Source organism: Branchiostoma floridae, chromosome 18 (assembly GCF_000003815.2).
Source record: "Branchiostoma floridae strain S238N-H82 chromosome 18, Bfl_VNyyK, whole genome shotgun sequence".
Taxonomy (NCBI): Eukaryota; Metazoa; Chordata; class Leptocardii; order Amphioxiformes; family Branchiostomatidae; genus Branchiostoma; species Branchiostoma floridae.
The window spans coordinates 2,063,540-2,083,566 of record NC_049996.1 but is presented as its reverse complement, the minus strand read 5'-3'; the positions used below and the strand labels follow the sequence as shown (position 1 = coordinate 2,083,566).

Here is a 20,027-nt window from a genome sequence, read left to right as displayed (position 1 = left end):
TTATAATAATAACTTTATTGCACAACAATTGTACAAGGTACAAAGCATGGCTTCTATGTGACGGGGCGGTTTCAGGTGAAAAATACGCGCAACCCTCTGTCGTTCTTCCATCGATACGCACGAAGATCGTGGATAATGTAACAGGGGTATAATGATACGTGTGTCGAAGCTAACGTGTTAAGATATTTTTGAGCATGAAAGATACGACAGAAGAAACTAAGAGTGTAGTCTCTTTTCTGCTTATGTTTATATTATTACCTCCTAGCACCCAAACGGTATTCCCCTGTACCTGGTACTTTGTTACATGATACGTCATGATATAATATACAACGAGGAAAGATATATGATAGGAGATACTGTTTATATCGTCTCCTAGCGTACCACCCAAACGGTATTCCCCTGTGCCCGGTACCTGGTCACCTGACGCGTCATGCGACGATTGTCCTGAAAAAGTATCTCGTCTCATGTTACATCTGACGAATTCACTGTGACACCGTGTGTGAGGTTTCAGTTACCTACGGCACGTCTCGTACTGGTACGAAAGACACGAGCGAATCACTTCGCCTTTACAAGATTGTGCGGTTAAGACCTGAGCGCTAGACATTGCTGGACAAGCGTCCACACTTAAGGTAAGTTGTGCCGCCATTTTTAACTTCGCTAAAAAGGTTATGTTCTCGGTAGCGTTTGTATGTAATCTCAAAGCAGATACTACGGTGCCATAAGATAGTCTCATAACTGGCCAAGGAGTATAGCCGGCCAAAGGGAGTCAGACGGTAGCATACACACTCCTAGGCCGGCTTCACTCCTCTGCCAACTTTTCCTTCTATCTTGTGCTACCGTAAGATCTGATTGGAGATTATTTGTATGCACATGTTCGTATGTATGCGTGTTATAGACAAACCATCTCCAAGCAGATCCTACGGTAGCATAAGATATCATCAAAGCTGGCCAAGGAGTATAGCCGGCCAAAGGGAGTCAGACGGTTAGCATGCACACTCCTAGGCCGGCTTCACTCCTCGGTCAGATTTTCATATTATCTCATGCTACCGTAGGATTTGCTTGGATATTATTTGTATGCACATGATCGTATGAATGCGTGTAAAAGACAAATAATTTCCAAGCAGATCTTACGGTAGCATAAGATAGTATCATAGCTGGCCAAGGAGTATAGCCGGCCAAAGCCGGGCACCGGAAGCATACACACTCCTACATGTAGGCCGGCTTCATTCCTCTGTCAGCTTTTGATAATATCTTATGCTACCGTAGGATCTGCTTGGATATTATTTGTATGCACGTGTTTGTATGTGTATGCGTGTAGATAGCCAGCATATAACTCGAGAATGCCGGGATGAATTGTATTGATATTCATTATGTGTCTAGGCCATTATAAAACCTTGAAATTATGCAGTTTGGGCCCTAGCGGCTTGTTACGGACCTCCAGCGGAACTGCCGATTTTATTATCTCGTTTTGTCTCAAACAAGCTTGAGAAAATGAATGAAAGAACTTACTTGCTCTATAGCTGCATAGTGTACAATGAGTGGGAGCCAAAACAAATATAAGCAATCAACACAATAATACTAGTCTAGTCTATTCTAAAAAATTGTGACTCTGTATATAGATTACATATGCATAGAGTATGCTAAACATCTTATCTGTTATATTAAAATACTATACATTTATATCTGGTATACTAGTGGTAAAACAGGTATTTTATAAAGCGCTATCTACAAAGGTGGGTCCATGCTGTGTAGGGATAACATTACAAGCGAGGCTTGTTTAGACAAATCCGATTGGCTAGCATTGTTCGGGTGCAAGTCGTCGAGCATTTTGTTTATACAGGCAAGGCATGTAATTAAGGTACACAACGGAATTTACCTACTGGTAGGGAGAGAGTTGTTGTTATTGTTATTGGGTGGGCCGACTACTCTCTCTTCGTAGCCAGGGGCTGAATTGTGAGGAGATTACCATAGGCGGGGCTAAATCGCAAGGGACTGGAGCGAGCTGCCATTCGGCGCCACTCAGGTGACCTCAATGAGACTGGCGCAAGTATCTGGAGCGAGCTGACATTCGCGCTAACTCAGGTGACCTCAATGCGACAGTAATTGCCCCATGTGCGGCCAAAGGACTGTAGGTTTTGAACCACTCACACTGGGAAAGACCCCTATTCTTTTAGATAAGTGTGGTGTGTTCTTTAAAATGCTAGAGGTATGGCTCTCCCCAAACAGGAGTCCTCCATTTAACGTCCTGTCCGAGCAAACAATATACTTTTCCGGCGGCCTTTGGAAAGTTATTTACATGACCTTTCCAGGATACAAAAAATGCTTTCATAGTAAAATCCAACCAACTACGGAATAGGCCGTGATGAAATATAAGTTGCCTTTTAGGGTTTAAACACTGTTACATAACATGACGGGGACGAAAGAAACATGGCAAGGACGAAAGAACTAGAGAACGAAAGAACTTGAGGAAAAGAAGTTGAACTTAAAGACGAATGAACTTAAAGACGAATGAACTTGAGGACGAATGAACTTGAGGACGAAAGAACTAGAGGACGAAACTAGAACTTGAGGACGAAGAGACCCGATACCATGAAAACGACGTCAAGGAGGCAAAAAAGAAAAGTTATCCATATAGATTCAGCTCCCATTCAGTTTTTCTCGATAATGATAATGCAAATATTTGACGGACGTGCAACAATTCTCTTATTGGTCAATTTCCTAACTGTCAGCCTATCATTGATTGACATCCTAAGTATGTCTGTACTACGACCGTAGGATCTGCTTGGAGATCAGGCGAGGTCACCTGCTTGTCATGACCCGCGAGGTCATGTGAAACCCCAGCTTTGTTTTGTTAAGATAAGGTATTGAGTTTCTGCAATCCTTATCATACAATACAGGAAACATGGTTATTTCTAACGTGAAAGACAATTCTGTCCCTGCACGTAGACCAGAGTATGACGTCATTTATCTCAAGAACGACTACTGAGCTTTTTGCACTAGTTCACCTTTATCCTTGATTTTTAAAAACTTGATATCTCTAAATACCTTTTTTTAAACAGCGGATATAGGTTTCCCCCACAGATAAAGGTGATCAAGTGTTAGTATGTGCTATCTAGACATAAACATGTGGCCATGTTCTTTTTTATCACAGGCAATATTTTCTATCAAAAATAGTGACAACTATCCAGTTAACATCGGCTCGAAATCTAAGAAAAACCCTGTGTCGCTGCAAGTTTTATGTTTGCCTTGCAGCCTTCGTAAACCAAACATATAATTGTATTTCGACCGCTTATATCGTTTTGTCATGTCTGCCGCGTGAAAAAAAAGGTTGTAAAGTTTAGAGTATCATTATAGTAAACAGCGTTACCAGACATTGTGGCGTCGAATGGTCAAGTGGTTAGGTTAGTGGACACCAGATCAATATGTCCCTGGTTTGATTCCAGTCGTTCCTAGTTAGACGATTTGGGAAAGGCACTTGACACGACTTGACTACATTTACCGGTTTTAACATATGGACCAAGTGCCGAAAACAATGAGATACCAATGAGATATTAATGAAATCCCGTAGTTGTTGATAGTAAAACATTTTCATTCATACAATCAGTCATACAAATATTTAGACCACCTATGTCTGTTTTGAACTAATACATTGATTTCGTTCACCGCTGCGTACAACAACAACAACAACACAACACAACACCAACAACAGGAGTATAAATATGTACTTATTCAAATTGGTAGGATTGGTTTAGGGACTAGAAACTCAGCAAATACCTCAACCTGGAACCAAAAAAATCAGACATGGAAAACTGAATTACTTCATCTCAGCTCCTTAAAGGCCAAGCCATTTTTTATAGTTAAACTAATTTGTATATATATATATATATATATATATATATATATATATATATATGGTTTGTAAGGACTACATCAACTGAACGAATTCCAAACAAAACGTTTGCCGCCTTTTTCCATTACGTTTTGCATCAGTTGCAAGTAACGTTATGTATCAAATACAGTACACGTTAGAAGCAAGAGCGAAGAATTCGATGATTTTTTTTTCAGCTTTACCAGAGAGGTAAAGGAAGTCCCATAGCATTTTGGGGGATGTAGGGACAGTGGGTTGTTATCCACTGTGTCCCACAGGGCACGATATTGGGCCCCATCCCTCTCCTTCCACTGCCTTTACCTTTTTTTTACCTCCCAAACATAAGTCAGGTACCCATTTTTACCAGGTAGCATTTACACCTGGGTGGAATGAAGAAAGCTGTGTTCAGTGCCTGTACTGTGTGCCAAAAACACACTACGGATTTGGTGCGTTGATGTGCCAACATCTGCACATTGACTTCCACCAAGAACCGTTAGTTTTTTTATAATAATAACAAAGTGTAATATGTACTTGAACGCACCTTTTCCGTCGCTTGAAATATCCCCACACGAATTGAGATCCCAACATGCTACTGTATCTTACTGCAAAACTGTCCAACAGTGTAGTATGTAGCTCAACATCAAACAGATACGGTCTAGCCCCTCTATCAACTTTTATACCCGAACAAGCGTCACTCATTGGTGGATTTCTGTGTACGTGAGTCACAGGCTTTTTGGGCGTGGCAAGAAATGTGTAAAGTCAGCAAGACTAGCTCTGGGGGTTCAGAGTCCATCTTTCTCGCTACCCGATGAAATACTACAAAAGCGGCCCATTAAAACTAGACATTCTTAGTATAACGTTATAGCATTGAATATGTAAAGCTAATGGCACAGCCCGCCGTACGTGCAATTTGTCCGTACGTTGTTTGGGTAGGCCACGTCCGCCACGTATTTCTGAAAACGTTCAGGCTGTACAGGGCAGACGCGTCGCCCGTACTGGCACGCACGGGGAGCGAATCCACAGCCCAATGGCACACAAAGTTTTGCCTGCACGTAAAGTTCTACGGCGTGTCTGCGTGCTCCAAGATCCGTCGGATTCCCTACGAGTTCGTACGGAGGTGGTACCTACCACTTACGGATCCCAAAAGATTGCCCACGTTTTGGCACGTAGACAGCACGTATTTGCACGTACGGTGGGTTGTGCCCTTAGCTACAACGGATATGTATAAATACAATGTATATGTTTTGGTGTGTGCGTGTGTACGTGTGTGTGCGTGCGTGCGTGTGTATGTGTGTGTATGTTTGTGTGTATATGTGTGTGTGTTTGTGTGCATGAGTGTGTGTGTGTGCGTGGTGTGTGTGAGTGTGTGTGTGTGTGTGTGTGTGTGTGTGTGTGTGTGTGTGTGTGTGTGTGTGTGTGTGTGTGTGAGTGAGTGTGCGTGCGTGTGTGTCTGAGTCTTTGTATGTGTCTGTGTGTATCATTTTCATCATTTATATATTGTTTGGGACCGCATATGTAAGTGCATTGTGTACCAGTCAGAATTGCTATGAGGAAGGTGACAGGCGGCCGTTGCACAACACAAGTATCTTGTTATTCAATGGCTTGCGATGAAACTATTCACGAATATTTCTGTTACAGATTTCAACATGTGGACGGCGGCCTCAGTGCTTCTGTTACTGTGTGTTCTCCCATTACTGACTACCGCCCAGACGTGTGACAATGCCAATCCGTGCCAGTTTACGGGTAAGTTCTTAATGATCTCTCTCTCTCCATTGTTTCAGGTCCCTTTTGTCATGTTTTCAGTTGCGAGTCTGTACGTAGGTCAACAGCATATAACTTGAGAATATGTGAGTGGATCTTCGGGATATTTGGTTTCAAGTTTGAAAATGGTTTACCTGGCGTTTTCTTACGGTTCTGCATCGGGCTTTGCATTTTTGGAAGATTATGCAAGATGAGGAAGTATGATTTTTTTTAGAAAGAGAACAAAATACCCAAAACGTTAAAAAATCTTTCTTTATGTATGGAATTGTTGAGTGATATGTTATACCTTTTGTCGCTTAGTCGTAGATTAATGGAAGTGGGTTTTATACTTCTAACACAAAGAAAATATACTCAAATTTTCAAAAGATCAGATCCAGTCTCTGTAAAAGAATGAATAGTCCAAAGCACAGACGGGGGTGCCATGGGCATTCTGTAACTTATGATCCACTGCTCCCAGAGTCACGTGATTTTTTTCATACTAGGTGGTGACGCGTACACCAAGACTGCTGAGGTGACGTCATCCAATGGGGTCCTGAGTCAAACTATGACCGTTGACATCAGTGACGTCACCATCGAATGGCTGACCACCCAAAGGAGAACCTACAATGGAGGATTCCCAGGACCGACGTTTCGTCTGAAGGCCGGAGACAACTTGACCTTGACGCTGGTCAGTATGGAAATATTTATTGACACAACAAAAGTAAGACTAGTTCACCTTTATCCACGGGATAACCTATATCCGCAGTATGGAAATATTTCTTGACACAACAAAAGTAACGCTAGTTCACCTTTATTCACTGCGTAACCTAGCTATATCCGCAGTATGAAAATATTTCTTGACACAACAAAAGTAACGCTAATTCACCTTTATCTGGTGGGTAACCTATATCCGCTGTTTTAAAAACAGGGTATTTAGGGATATCAAATCGACGGATGGTGGTTTTGAATTGCAAGGCAAACTGTATTTTCAAAATAATTTTGGGACCTAGGCCTTAGTGGACGCTATTCTAGAATACACATTGCAGTTGTAACCTAAGAGCTAGCAGAACACTATCTATCAAGATTATGTAACGCATGGCCATTATCGTAATGGAGCACATATCTTATTTCATGAATGTGTTTTTGAATCGAATATTTTGTATTTTAGGAGAACAACCTTGGCCTTCAACCTGCAGGTGAACATAACGAGTTCCGTGACCCCAACACTACAAACATCCACACACACGGGCTACACATCTCACCTTTGGAACCACAGGACTACGTGCTGTTGGAGGTAGGCGGTAAACTGTGTGTTAAAGTGTAAGGTAAAGGTAAAGGTGGTATCTCACTGCACTTGGGGCAAAGTTGCGGCACTGCAGGGTTCGTTCACCGCGGCACTGTTGGGTTATTTTCGCCGATTTGTTTATAATTTAGATATTGCGTAATACGTAAAAGTATCACTTAGAAGACAACAAAATACACGAAACGTAATAAAATTGTTCTTTATCTCTGTAATTCGTTGAGTGATCTTTTGAACCCCGCAGTGCCGCACCGGCGCCCCAACTGCAGTATGATACACTGTGTCTAGGGCACGGTATTGGAAGGTGGAGCCCAACCCTCTCCTTCCACTGCCTTTTTCCTCCCCAACCGAAGTCAGGTGCCCAGTTTTACACCCGGGTGGAGTAAGGAAAGTCGTGTGAACTGTCTTTCTCAGAAACACAACATCTAGCCAGGAATTTAATTGGAGAAAGAGAGAGAGAGAGTGTGAGAGAGAGAGAGAGAGAAAGAGAGAGAGAGAGTGTGTGAGAGACAGAGAGGTGGAAATAAAAGGTGAGGCGTTGTGAGAACTTTGACTTTTAACTAGCACAATAGAATGATTGGAGAACACTTCTAGTACTTTACCAGGATTTTAAAAAATTCAATAGTTCTCACAGGTGATACGTTGTAGGTCATGATTCACTGTTCATCTATGAGTCTTATTTAATGACTGAATTTTAAAGATCATGTTTTACCGATATTCCACAGGTTGGTCCTGGAGAGACGTACAACTATAACTTCGAACTGAACGCAGACCAAAATGCTGGGACTTTCTGGTACCACGCACACCACCATGGATCGACGTTTTTCCAAGTAAGCAAATGTTTCTTAAACAGTACTTTCAATCTAGAAAAAATGATTTGATACACTTTTCTTTCACATAATTTTGTATAATTTTTTGCATGTCATATGGCGCTAGCTATAGGGCGCCCAAAATCTAACCTTTTGGACGGCTCATCAAAACCTACCCATGTACCAAATGCAATTCCAGCCTTCTCGAGTTATGCTGTCCATCCACAAACATACATACACACAGGCGCTACCCAAGATATAACCTTCTTGGCAATGGTAATTATAAGGAAATCTTTGTAAAACATTGTGTTGATGTCTACCCGCAGGTTGCCAGTGGTCTGGCAGGGTTGTTGATAGTAGAGGACGAAGTGAGCTCCATGTCTGCTGAACTAGCCGCCATCTCCTGCCCTGACAACTGTGACAAGGAGGTCCCGATGCTACTGGGAAAATTCTTAGACTACAGCGGAGGAGGGGCCACTTTAGCCTCTGTGCAGAACGACATCGGGGATCCGTTCACGTTAGTAGTTCACCTTTATTCGCGGGGTAACCTATATCTGCTGTACCTAAAAACAGGGTTCTGTGGTACTTCATAGACTACAGGAGAAGAGGGGCCACTTTCGCGGAAGTGCAGAACGACATCCGGGATCCGCTCACTTTAGTAGTGACGCTAGTTCGCCTCTATTCGCGGGGTAACCTATATCCGCTGTACCTAAAAACAGGGTTCTGGGGAACTTCATAGACTACAGGGGAAGAGGGGCCACTTTCGCGGAAGTGCAAAATGACATCGGGGATCCGTTCACGTTAGTAGTAACGTTAGTTCATCTTTATTCGAGGAGGCAATCTATATCCGCTGTACTTTTAAGTACAGCGGATATAGGCTCCTCCTCCGCTGTGGTCAAGGAATTTTCCCAGAACCCTGTTTTTAGAGCTACTTTCGCGAAAGTACAGAACGACATCGGGGATCCGTTCACGTTTGTAGAAACGCAAGTTCGCCATTATTGGCGGGGTAACCTATATCCGTTGTACCTAAAAACAGGGTATTTGGGGATATCAAGTCGATGAACGGCGGTTTCAAATTGCATTCAATCAAAGTCCGTCAATTTGATATCCCTATTATACCCTGATTTTGAATACAACGGATATAGGTTACCCCGTGGATAAAGGTGTACTAGCGTTATCGATTTGAGCAGGTATCTCACAGGTTTACGTAAGACGTTCGCTACTAGTCGCCAACACGTCGCAAAGTTGATGCTAGCATGCTCCAAATGGTCGCCTGAAATTGCGATTTTTTCGTAAATCTTAAGAATTATCGCAATTAGCCAAATGTCCGAAATAGAAACTAGACGCAAACGAGTCGCTAACAGGCGCAATCACCGCAAATCTCTTTTTGATTGATCTTATTAATCATTGTACTTTCATTGCACCCATGTACTTGTGGTGAAGCCAGAATACTACAAGCAAACAATGGGCAGAATTCTTTTTTGTGAAGGGCTAAAATATCAAACACAAACAACTACTTAGAATACATGTTTGTATCCTTGCAGACTTGATGATACAGTCACAACATCTGAAGGAGTGACACTGTCAGCATATCTGACTGATCAACAGACTGGAGTATCAGCTTACATGGTCAACGGTAAGTCAATATCAAATCACAAACGTTTGACCGTTTACAAGTCTATCCAGTCAATTGAGTAATTTTCACCTTCTGTATCTTATCACGTTTAACTTCATCGACACACCGCTTTAAGCATTAGATGTATTATGTTCTTCTTATCCATATATATTCATTATCTTCTTTCATTGCCATGTACAGGCCAGGTACGCCCGGTGATTACTATGCAGCCAGGCGAGATCAGACGGTTCCGTATGGTGAACGCTGGTCCCACGGACATGCTGCTTCTCACCATTACAGGTACGTACGGAGATATCTAGATTGTGTCACACAATATCGCTTTGTCGGGGGCTTAGGCTTAGGTCACATTTTCAAAATGGGGCCCGGACGGGAAGCTTTCAAAAAGAATAATATAAAGGACATCAGAATACACAAAATGTGAACATAAGAATCATGCGCAAAATTTGTGCATATTCCTATGAATACATTTTAATTTTTCGTTTCTTTAAACATCCCGTTCGGACCCAGGTCTGGAAATGTGACGTAGGCCTTATCGGGGGCTCCTACTCGACACCTTGTAGCCATGCACCTTTGAATCGAGAGAACAACTTCTTTTCTTACCAATATATTAATAGGATCTCATCACTATTCTTAATCATTATGAAAATCAGTCCAATAAGAGCTCATGATTCTCTGTCACCATGGAAACCAATCATCACAGCCAGTGTGGTAACAGACAGTAACAGACAGCCTGACAATAATTTGTCCCTGTTACTGATGTATAATGCATAAATGAATGCTCCCGATTCATCTGACTAAGAGGTGTTGGCCATCTTAACAGGTTCTGGGAGCTTCTTGGAACAACGATGAATCTTTAGTCTGTTTTACGGTTTCGTATGCGATAGTTTTGACACGTACGTGAAACGTCATGTTGTTGCGTTCTTGTTTTGTTCAGTGGAAGATGAAATGCACTTTATTTGTCATTGTCCACACTACAGTACCGAAAGAGACAAACTATTTAAACTAGTCAACAAAATTTTTCCCAGCTTTGCACATCGTACCGAACTACAAAAAAACTGTCTTCCTGTTAGCACCACCCAATGCGTATGTCTCCCAAAATGTCGGGAATTTCATCCTCCACTGTATACAGAAAAGAAATCAAACCCAATAGCATTTATCTTAGAAGTATCACTAGTTGGTAACTCCTATTTCACTTAATGTTCACTTTGTTATTGATCATTATTATCGTACTTTCATACATGTATTTTTGCAATTAGCCTTCGGGCATGAGTTTGCAATAAAGATTATTTACTTGTTTTGTATCTCACTACGATACGTTTACACCTTTGATTTTTGACTACCCTTTAAGGTTGCGAGATCACCATCCTGGCCTATGACGGTGTGTATGTGGACACGCCCTATTCTCAGGACTTCATCTTCATCCCTACTGGAGGAAGAAGTGACGCCGCCGTGAGATGTGCAACTGCTGGCACCTACGAGGTAACATCAGATGTTCTCATTGTTACCTCCTGGAAAAATGGAGGTATTGTTTTAGCCTCCTTCCAGACTTTGAGCGGGACTGGCTTTTATTTTATGGGAAGGGTGCTAGTTCGCGATGGCTAGGTTTTCTTATACCAGGAAAGGGAGTTTGCTGAGGAAGGGAGTTTGCCGTGGAAGGGAGTTTGTCGAGGAAGGGAGTCTGTCGAGGAAGGGAGTTTGTCGAGGAAGAGAGTCTGTTGAGGAAGGGAGTTTGCCGAGGAAGAGGGTCTGTTGAGGAAGGGAGTTTGTCGAGGAAGGGAGTTTGTCGAGGAAGGGAGTTTGTCGAGGAAGAGAGTCTGTTGAGGAAGGGAGTTTGCCGAGGAAGAGGAGGAAGAGACGTCTGTTGAGTAAGGGAGTTTGTCGAGGAAGAGAGTCTGTTGAGGAAGGGAGTTTGTCGAGGAAGAGAGTCTGTCGAGGAAGGGAGTTTGTCGAGGATCCGAAGAGAGTCTCTCGAGGAAGGGAGTTTGCCGAGGAAGGGAGTTTGTCGAGGAAGGGAGTCTGTTGAGGAAGGGAGTTTGTCGAGGATCCGAAGAGAGTCTGTCGAGGAAGGGAGTTTGCCGAGGAAGGGAGTTTGTCGAGGAAGGGAGTCTGTTGAGGAAGGGAGTTTGTCGAGGAAGAGAGACTGTTGAGGAAGGGAGTTTGTCGAGGATCCGAAGAGAGTCTGTCGAGGAAGGGAGTTTGCCGAGGAAGGGAGTTTGTCGAGGATCCGAAGAGAGTCTCTCGAGGAAGGGAGTTTGCCGAGGAAGGGAGTTTGTCGAGGAAGGGAGTCTGTTGAGGAAGGGAGTTTGTCGAGGATCCGAAGAGAGTCTGTCGAGGAAGGGAGTTTGCCGAGGAAGGGAGTTTGTCGAGGAAGGGAGTCTGTTGAGGAAGGGAGTTTGTCGAGGAAGAGAGTCTGTCGAGGAAGAGAGTCTGTCGAGGAAGGGAGTTTGTCGAGGAAGAAAGTCTGTTGAGGAAGGGAGTTTGTCGAGGAAGAGAGTCTGTCGAGGAAGAGAGTCTGTCGAGGAAGGGAGTTTGTCGAGGAAGAGAGTCTGTTGAGGAAGGGAGTTTGTCGAGGAAGAGAGTCTGTCGAGGAAGGGAGTTTGTCGAGGATCCGAAGAGAGTCTCTCGAGGAAGGGAGTTTGCCGAGGAAGGGAGTTTGTCGAGGAAGGGAGTCTGTTGAGGAAGGGAGTTTGTCGAGGAAGAGAGTCTGTCGAGGAAGAGAGTCTGTCGAGGAAGGGAGTTTGTCGAGGAAGAGAGTCTGTCGAGGAAGGGAGTTTGTCGAGGAAGAGAGACTGTTGAGGAAGGGAGTTTGTCGAGGAAGAGAGTCTGTTGAGGAAGGGAGTTTGTCGAGGATCCGAAGAGAGTCTCTCGAGGGAGGGAGTTTGCTGAGGAAGGGAGTTTGTCGAGGAAGGGAGTTTGCCGAGGAAGGGAGTTTGCCGAGGAAGGGAGTTTGCCGAGGAAGGGAGTTTGCCGAGGAAGGGAGTTTGTCGAGGAAGAGAGTTTGCCGAGGAAGGGAGTTTGCTGAGGAAGGGAGTTTGCCGAGGAAGGGAGTTTGCCGAGGAAGGGAGTTTGCTGAGGAAGGGAGTTTGCCGAGTAAGGGAGTTTGCCGCTGAAGCAAATTAATAGGCCCCGGTTGAAGTCTGCGAAGAAGGCTAGTACTGTTTCGGGTATTTATATACAACTGGAGATTGACATTGTCCATGTAGCTAAAATCCAAAGAAGCTAGCCGTTTTTTTCTGCGAATGGCATAAAAAAGCGGACACAGAGAAAAGAACTTTGCGATTGAACTGAGTCAGTTTACAGATGTGCCCTATGTGGCAGAGGCTGTCACTCTCATATAGGACTGTTTAGCCATAGCTGACGCTGTATACGTAGGGTTAATACCAATGATACAATGGTAGAAACGGACAGAAAAATGTTATATATATGTGCGTTTTGGGGTCAATCTTGCCGTTTCTGGATTTTTATGGTTAGCATAATCAAAGAAGAATTGAAAGGATTGATTTGCTAACATTCTTTCACCAGCTAAGCTCTGCGAACAATAACGCACACGAGGCGTCTTTCGGAGACATTGACATCTATGGAGGAGTCATCGCTACCATTGAAGTAACAGGTATGTAGCCTACCCCTGTTATTAGTAGTGAGACATCACTGTATGTAAATGTAATTTTACCAGGTGAGCGAGTATGGTTTTTCCGGCACAAAGTTGTTTTGTCTCCTCCACAAGCTTTGAAAGGAGAAGCCACTCTCCGTTTGACATCCCTGCCTCTCCTGACGCAATTTAGAAAGAGAGCGACACTCAGCGAGCGGTCCAGAATGTTCTCTAGTTGCTCTTGGAAATTGCTGGAATGTTCCCTGGGTGTTCTTGGAAATTGATAGAATGTTCCCTAGCTGTTCTTGGAAATAGGCGTAGTGATAAGCTAAGGCCAACATGAGTTTAGACATGAGCAAGTATCTTTTAAGCCATATTTGACAAACAATACTAAATTCAACGCTTCAAGGAAATGTGATAAACGAGTGATAAGGCATAAGCTTGTCGGCAAAAAGATCTAAGGGAACATATACATAGTATATACCTCTACTAGAGCATATATTTACCACATTACTGTAATTAGAGATTGGGTGGTATTCAGGCCGCTGAAAAGGCATGGATTGTTCTTAGGAAACATTGAAATCAAAGTCTTTCCCAAGACAGATTGGAATCGGGATTTGTCCTCTATTAGAGTTATGTTTACCCTATCCTTCATCCTAACTCAATTTGTACTGGTAGAATTGCGGATTGTCCTTGGACAGACCATAACCTCAATCAGTTCAAACTATATTTTAGTTTGTCCTAGAAAAGATTGCGAAAGCAGTCTGTACTGGTAGAGTCACGAATTGTCCAAGGGCAGATCCCGATCTTAATCTGACCTACATGTAGGAGAGATTCCTATTCCAATATGTCATAGGGCAAATTATCTACAGTTGATTGTCATGGATCTATACAATGACATGTGAATGTTTCATGACTGTCCGTTTGTGCCCCGAAGGTGCTACATTGTCCATGAACTTTCCGACGGCAACGCCAGCAAAGCCTTCGTTCCTGGATGACCTGCAGAACGTGGAAGACTCTGCCATAGGGGGCAGTTATGTGGTGGAGCTCGGGCCGACTCCGTACCTGAACCGTGAGAAGTTCACAAACACTACCTACTACCGATACAACTTCGACGTGGACACCATCCAGGTACGATTATCCATATGAATCTGTCATGCAATTCAGTATCCAGACCTCCATTTGCAATGGGTTAAATGTGTTGTGCATGGCGTAAAATCTAAGTATATTTAACGATATCTAGATGTGAAATGCATGCCTATATTGGCTCTTTATTGTTACCTTCTTGTTTCCTGTCTGTGTTTCGGGATATTTGTGGTCACCATAACTTAAGAATTACTGGATGGACCATGATGACATTTGGTATGTTAATAGGTTTGGGTAAGACATGGCGGGAGTTTAGGCCTCCTTGCAGCTATCGTTGGTATTGCAGCAAAACTTCTGCATAAGCAGTTTTCGTATATTTCCTTTGCAATTTACGGCATATAAAACTGATATGCGCAGATGTCATCCATATAATCAATTTAAGAAGGCCTTATCGATATCTGATAAATTGCATCAACTTTATCGTTTCCATAGGCTTACGTGTTTTGTTGACTTGAACTTTCATCTTTTTAGGAGTGGATTTTTACCAACACAGACGAGGACAATGGACACCCCCTGCACATGCACGTGACCCATTTCCAGGTCATCTCCTACAACTCGTACCCTGGACCAATGACTGGTGGAGGTGGTGGAGGTGGTGGTGGTGGAGGTGGTGGAGGTGATGATGATGATGATGGCATGTTCCACATTTCCACACACTTTAAGATAGCGCTAACATTAGACATACTAACGTCACAACAAGGGAAACTATGTTATAATATGACAAAAGCTCATCTGTGTAATTCTGCCGTCCTATTTACACCGTATCTCGCAGGGGATATATCCGTGGCTGGGCCCTGAAGCCACAAATTTGTCCCGGTGGACTGTTGGATACCACGGTGTTTTGACGGTTTTTTGTCGCCAGGTCCCGGGTTGATTTTAACTGCGAGTTTTAAAAAATCCAGGGGCGTTGTCGTGCCCAAAAAATAGCCCGGTAGCCGCCGGGTACACCACGGGGCCACGTAGAGGTCATGCCTGAAAAACAACCCGTACACTACCCGTAGGGGCCCCTTTTTAAATGGGACCATAGTATAAGTAGGTAACATGTTCAAAGTTTAAGCACAATCACATCTTTAAATCTACCCACTTGCATAAATAGTTTTAATGCCCTGGCACAACAAACCAAAATATGCCTTTTTTCTCTAAAAAGTTGAAGGCCTGTATTTAAAACAAAAATGCCTTGGAGGGGGTGTTTGTTCACTCTATTGGTGCAAAATTTCAGGTCATCTGGCCCAAAAATGAAAACGTTAAAGTTGGATCTATTTTAAGATGTTGGGAGTTGAGGAGAAAAAAACAATATTTCAATCCATGCCTGTGGCATGGAGTGAAATATAATAATAACACATGTCTATCACAAACAGGGCCAGGTGGTGGACGTCGTCGCTTGCTGCAAGGTCCAGGAGGAGGAGGAGGTGGAGGAGGAGGAGGAGGGGGAGCATTTGCGTACTACGACCTAAACGTACGTATCACAGAAGATGGTAGTACATCATGGAAAAGGTCTATACCTTGTCCCTGTTTCCACCATTCGCATGAAGACATTGAATGACACAGCAAGTAAATTTCACATCAGAGTGCGTTAATTTTCGCCTGATTCGGGAAAAAGACAAGATATTTCATTACCGAGCCTCCAGTAATAGCCAACATGTCAGGAAAATTAACTGAGAAAAAATGCCGTGTTGTAGCCTCGTGTGTACTAGTAGAGATGCAACGAGTAGCTTTGGCCCTTTCTCGAGCTCTCCCATTAGATTTCGAGCCTGTATGGATGTCCTCCATACGATTCACTTCCTGTGGTCTAAAATGTGGTCCCCTGAGAAAGTATCGTCATTCGTCAGACTTGAGTTTACACTTTCGAATACACATGTGCAGCGACATGAATTGTGGGTAATATGTCAAAGGTAAAGGCCCATAAAACAGTTGTCGTCTCAACCATTACCTTAATTTGCATAACAATGTCAAGACATGTTTCTATATGTCTCAGGGGCCTTCATCTTTGACATATTACCCACAATGCATATCGCTCCTTATTTCAAGGACAGTATATTTCAGTTTCCTAAAAACAATTCTTTGGCACAACTAAAACTTAACTGGTCGTTTGTATATAATATGTACAGGGCAATCTATGTGACCAGCAGCACAAAGATTTCGACGCGAACGCCGTTACTCCCGACCCCATCACCGTGGATACCACCTACCTCGGCCATGACACCAACGACCGAAATCTCGCGGGCTACGCGAGACTTGGAGAGTTCCGAGATGTCCTCCTGATCCCCCCATTGGCCAGTGTCAAAGTCCGTTTCAGAGCAACCGAGTAAGTTTCAAAACTTGTATTAGTTTTTGTTCCCGAACCAAAAAAGACTGGAATCAATTAGCGTTTTGTGTTCCCATTTCTCGTTGCCGGTCTAGAACCCATGTAGTTTTTCTAAGTTCATAGAGGATCGGATACTAAATTTTATTTTAGTCCTTGGCTGCGCTGATATACTCATAAAATCACTGTACTTGCCGAAAAGGGAATTTCCCTGTACAATGAACCTATATATAGTGCCTGTTTTCTTTGTCACGACCAGTGGAAGAGTTGAGCTCTTCACGAAATCAGTTAAAACTAACTGAAGGGACTACCCTGGAGGAGGGTCTGCATGCTCTTTTCCGTAAGGCGTAGGCAGGCCTTTTTAATTCCCGTAATTCGTAGGGTAAGCTATTTCATTTCACGTAATTCGTAGTGAGGATGGAAAATTTACCGTCAAGCGTAGCCAGTGTATTTCACGTAAGGCGTAATCTAGCCTAAAAATTTCACGTAAAGCGTAATTAAGCCTAAAAATTACCCGTAAATCGTAGCTGGCCTCCCAAATTTCGTAAGTCGAAACGTAGTCTACCAGTAAATTTAGTCCTTCAAAACACAGGAAATTGCGTTTCAGAGGATCAAGATTTCAAAATTTCGCCGGACCTCACTTGCGACTCCTTTCACCTTCGGTCATCGACATGGTAAAAATATGGTATATACCCTAAAAAATCTTCTTTTTTTTTGCAAATAGAAATGTCATTGAAGTTAGCTTAGTCTGCCAGCAAAATTTGCCCATCAGAATGTCATTTTAGAGGGTCAAGATTTCAAAATTTCCATGGTCCTCCTTGTGCCGCCTCGCGCCTTTGGAACTCGAAATTCTGAAAATATGTTGGGGATGTGTGTCAACCTCAAAGATCTGTTTTGCTAATAGAAATTTGCCCATCAAAATGCACAAAATATCGTTTTATAGAGGGTCAAGATTTCAAAATTTAGCCGGATCTCCTTTGCCACTCTATTCACCTTCGGTCATCGACTTCGTAAAAAATATGTATCATGGCTGGGGGATGTGACGTGTCAACCTCAAACACATTTTTTACTGATAGCAATGTAATTTCACTTAGTTTTCTATAATAGCCAAAAAAACTGGCGTTTCAGGGGGGCAGGATTTCAAAATTTTCCCGGACTTTCCTTCGGCGCTCGACGTTGCAAAAATAAGTTGGCTGGCGTCATCACCCTCATAAGCTTACGCTGAACCCCTGGGACTCTTTAATTAGATATGCCATTTAACTTAGCTTTGTTTGCCAGCGAAAATTTCCCTTCAAAATCAGGGAATAGTGCTTCAGAGAGTCAAAATTTCAATCTTTCTTGCGGAGCACGACCCCGCCTCTGTCGAGTGTTGCCAGCCTTCCAGAATTTAGCGTAAACCGTTGTCAGCCTGTCTGAATTTAGCGTAAAACGTTGCCTACCTTCGTGAATTTAACGTAAAGCGTTGTCGACCGTCCCGAATTTAGCGTAAAGCGTTGTCAGGACCCCCCATGCAGACCCTCCTGGAGATGCATAGATAAATAAATTCAGTGAGTTAAAAATGTTCGACATGCCTTTTTTGAGAGCAAAAACTGTTAATCCCTCGAACAACCTCGTTACCATTTTGAGTATGTATGCGATACGACAAGAAATGTGGGTAACATGTCAACGGTGACGGCCCCTAAGACATAAAAATACGCTTGGACACTTGTGCAAATCGAGACAATGGTCAAGATGGGAACTGTTTGCAGGTCAGGAACGTTCACCATTGACCTTGCGCATGCTTATTCAAAATGGTGAAGGATCTTACTCTACTTCTCACAGCTACATCGGCCCTTACGTCCTTCACTGCCACATCCTGAACCACGAGGACGAAGGGATGATGATGGTGACGTACTCCACTCCGGCCGGGCAGGCCTCGCAGAGCCCCTGGGAGTCGTCGGGAGGACACAACCCTGGCACCTGCAGTTCCACAGACGTGTACCCCGACATCCTGCAGAACACGAGTGCTGGGAATAAACATGCCGTCAGCAATGGGTACGTCTAGAACCAAGTTTTCGGATGTATGATGATTATGAAAGAATACTTCTTACTGTCTCTTACCGGCTGGATGATGTGAGAATGTTTTACTTATAAGTGACACAAAACTTCAATTTCCTTCAATGGTCCCTTCTCTCCAAGAGAAAAACGCTCGTCTTACCTGAAATCCTATAAGTTATGCTACGGCTCCATTTGGAAAAAGGTGCCTATCCGTGTAGTTTATGGGTGCTTTTATGCACTTTCGGGCGTGACCATTACATGGTGCACCTGGGGAACCACTAGGGGAAATACCTACCCATCAACACAACTACAAAGACCTGCATCTCCCGACGAAATGGCCAGTCTGGCTAAGTACTATGACCCAAATGGGCTAATATTTTGGGGTATTTGTGATAATTATAATCAGGTACAGACTAAAACGCAAACTTATGTCAGAGTAACACTCAGTACTCCAGAACATGTCCAGTATTCAAAGATGGTCAAACTTGATTGCTTCCAATATCTTGTCAAACACTGTCGGCAAAGCTTTTCAATTTCTTAGTGATATAGGACAAATAAAAACGTGTTGCCTCAGTATGTGTGTAGCAGATACCTGTACATGTGCATCTTGTAACACCTCTTCTTGTTTTGCAGATGGCTGACGATCCTGTTGATGCTGACGGTGGCATCTGTCAACGTTTTCTTGTAGGCTATATATTAGGACATATCCTGTCTGTAGCGAATCATGGCTAGGGTTTTTAGTTAGACATAAAATGTTTCGTACTTTTACCTAAATCTGTAGTTTTCACCTATGATTGCTACTGTCAATACTAATTTTATGAAGGCAAAGCTATTCGAGATGAACAGATGCATGCAAACTCGATGTGCTGTTTAAGATCCCTGACCTACACCGAACCCCCTCCCCGGCCTAGACCTAGACCATCATCGAACATGTGTAATGGTTACGACTTTCTATGGCTTTTGTATATGTTTTCATGAAACACGTGTCTTTTTCTCATTCGGTTGCTCAAACTAATCATGTTACAACTTTCTGTGTTACATAATTGACAAGTTCTCACAACTTTATATTTCTAGATTTATTATATGTTATTGGTGGTTTTATTGTTTTATGTATTGAAAATCAATTCGGAGAAATTGAATAGGCCACTCAGGTGTCTAAAAGTGAATAACCGAAATAACAGATAACATAAATGTTCTAGTTTGTAGAGTGTTTTCGTTTGAATGTAGATGTAGATGTAGATGTGTAGGTGGTAGGGTTAATGCTTTTACCTGATATCGTGTTGCATTGGTAGTTGGTTTATTACTGAACGGAATACTCTATCATGTTTCGGTAAAATTCTTCTAAGTGTTCTGTGCTAATGACATTGATTTTTATGAATCATACCTTATAGTACTGAGCGATTAGTTTGATTCTTTAAGGTGAATATGCTATGTTGCTTATTGTGTTCAAAATATATGCTGCTGTTGATTTGTACACTTTGTATTTATTTTTCTTATGTAGTCAAGGATTCAAATATTTTCTCATTCCTATGACTTTTGGAAAAATACAAATAAAGACAAAACAAAGTAGACAAGGTGTCGTTTATCATCATTTGAATTA

The 20,027-nt window shown here is 42.8% G+C and overlaps 1 protein-coding gene across 1 annotated transcript; it reads left to right on the top strand.

The window, feature by feature from the left end:
- The first annotated feature begins 520 nt into the window (after nt 1–520).
- Nucleotides 521–19,996, top strand: LOC118405968 (laccase-2-like). Its single transcript, XM_035805821.1, has 16 exons — nt 521–629; nt 5,507–5,611; nt 6,112–6,296; nt 6,777–6,902; nt 7,634–7,738; nt 8,044–8,234; nt 9,262–9,353; nt 9,534–9,632; nt 10,702–10,832; nt 12,876–12,963; nt 13,880–14,073; nt 14,560–14,695; nt 15,447–15,544; nt 16,194–16,393; nt 18,212–18,424; nt 19,061–19,996. The coding sequence occupies exons 2-16, from the start codon at nt 5,515–5,517 to the stop codon at nt 19,113–19,115; spliced, it is 2,010 nt and encodes a 669-aa protein (XP_035661714.1). The 5' UTR covers nt 521–629; nt 5,507–5,514; the 3' UTR covers nt 19,116–19,996.
- Nucleotides 19,997–20,027: the final 31 nt, after the last annotated feature.

Bases quoted from the DNA above. Each gene is read 5' to 3' on its own strand.
- LOC118405968 (XM_035805821.1), top strand. From the start codon at position 5,515: ATGTGGACGGCGGCCTCAGTGCTTCTGTTACTGTGTGTTCTCCCATTA. The intron at 9,354-9,533 runs GTAAGTCAATAT...TGCCATGTACAG, and splicing joins ATCAGCTTACATGGTCAACG to GCCAGGTACGCCCGGTGATT. The intron at 14,696-15,446 runs GTGGTGGAGGTG...TATCACAAACAG, and splicing joins TGGAGGTGGTGGTGGTGGAG to GGCCAGGTGGTGGACGTCGT.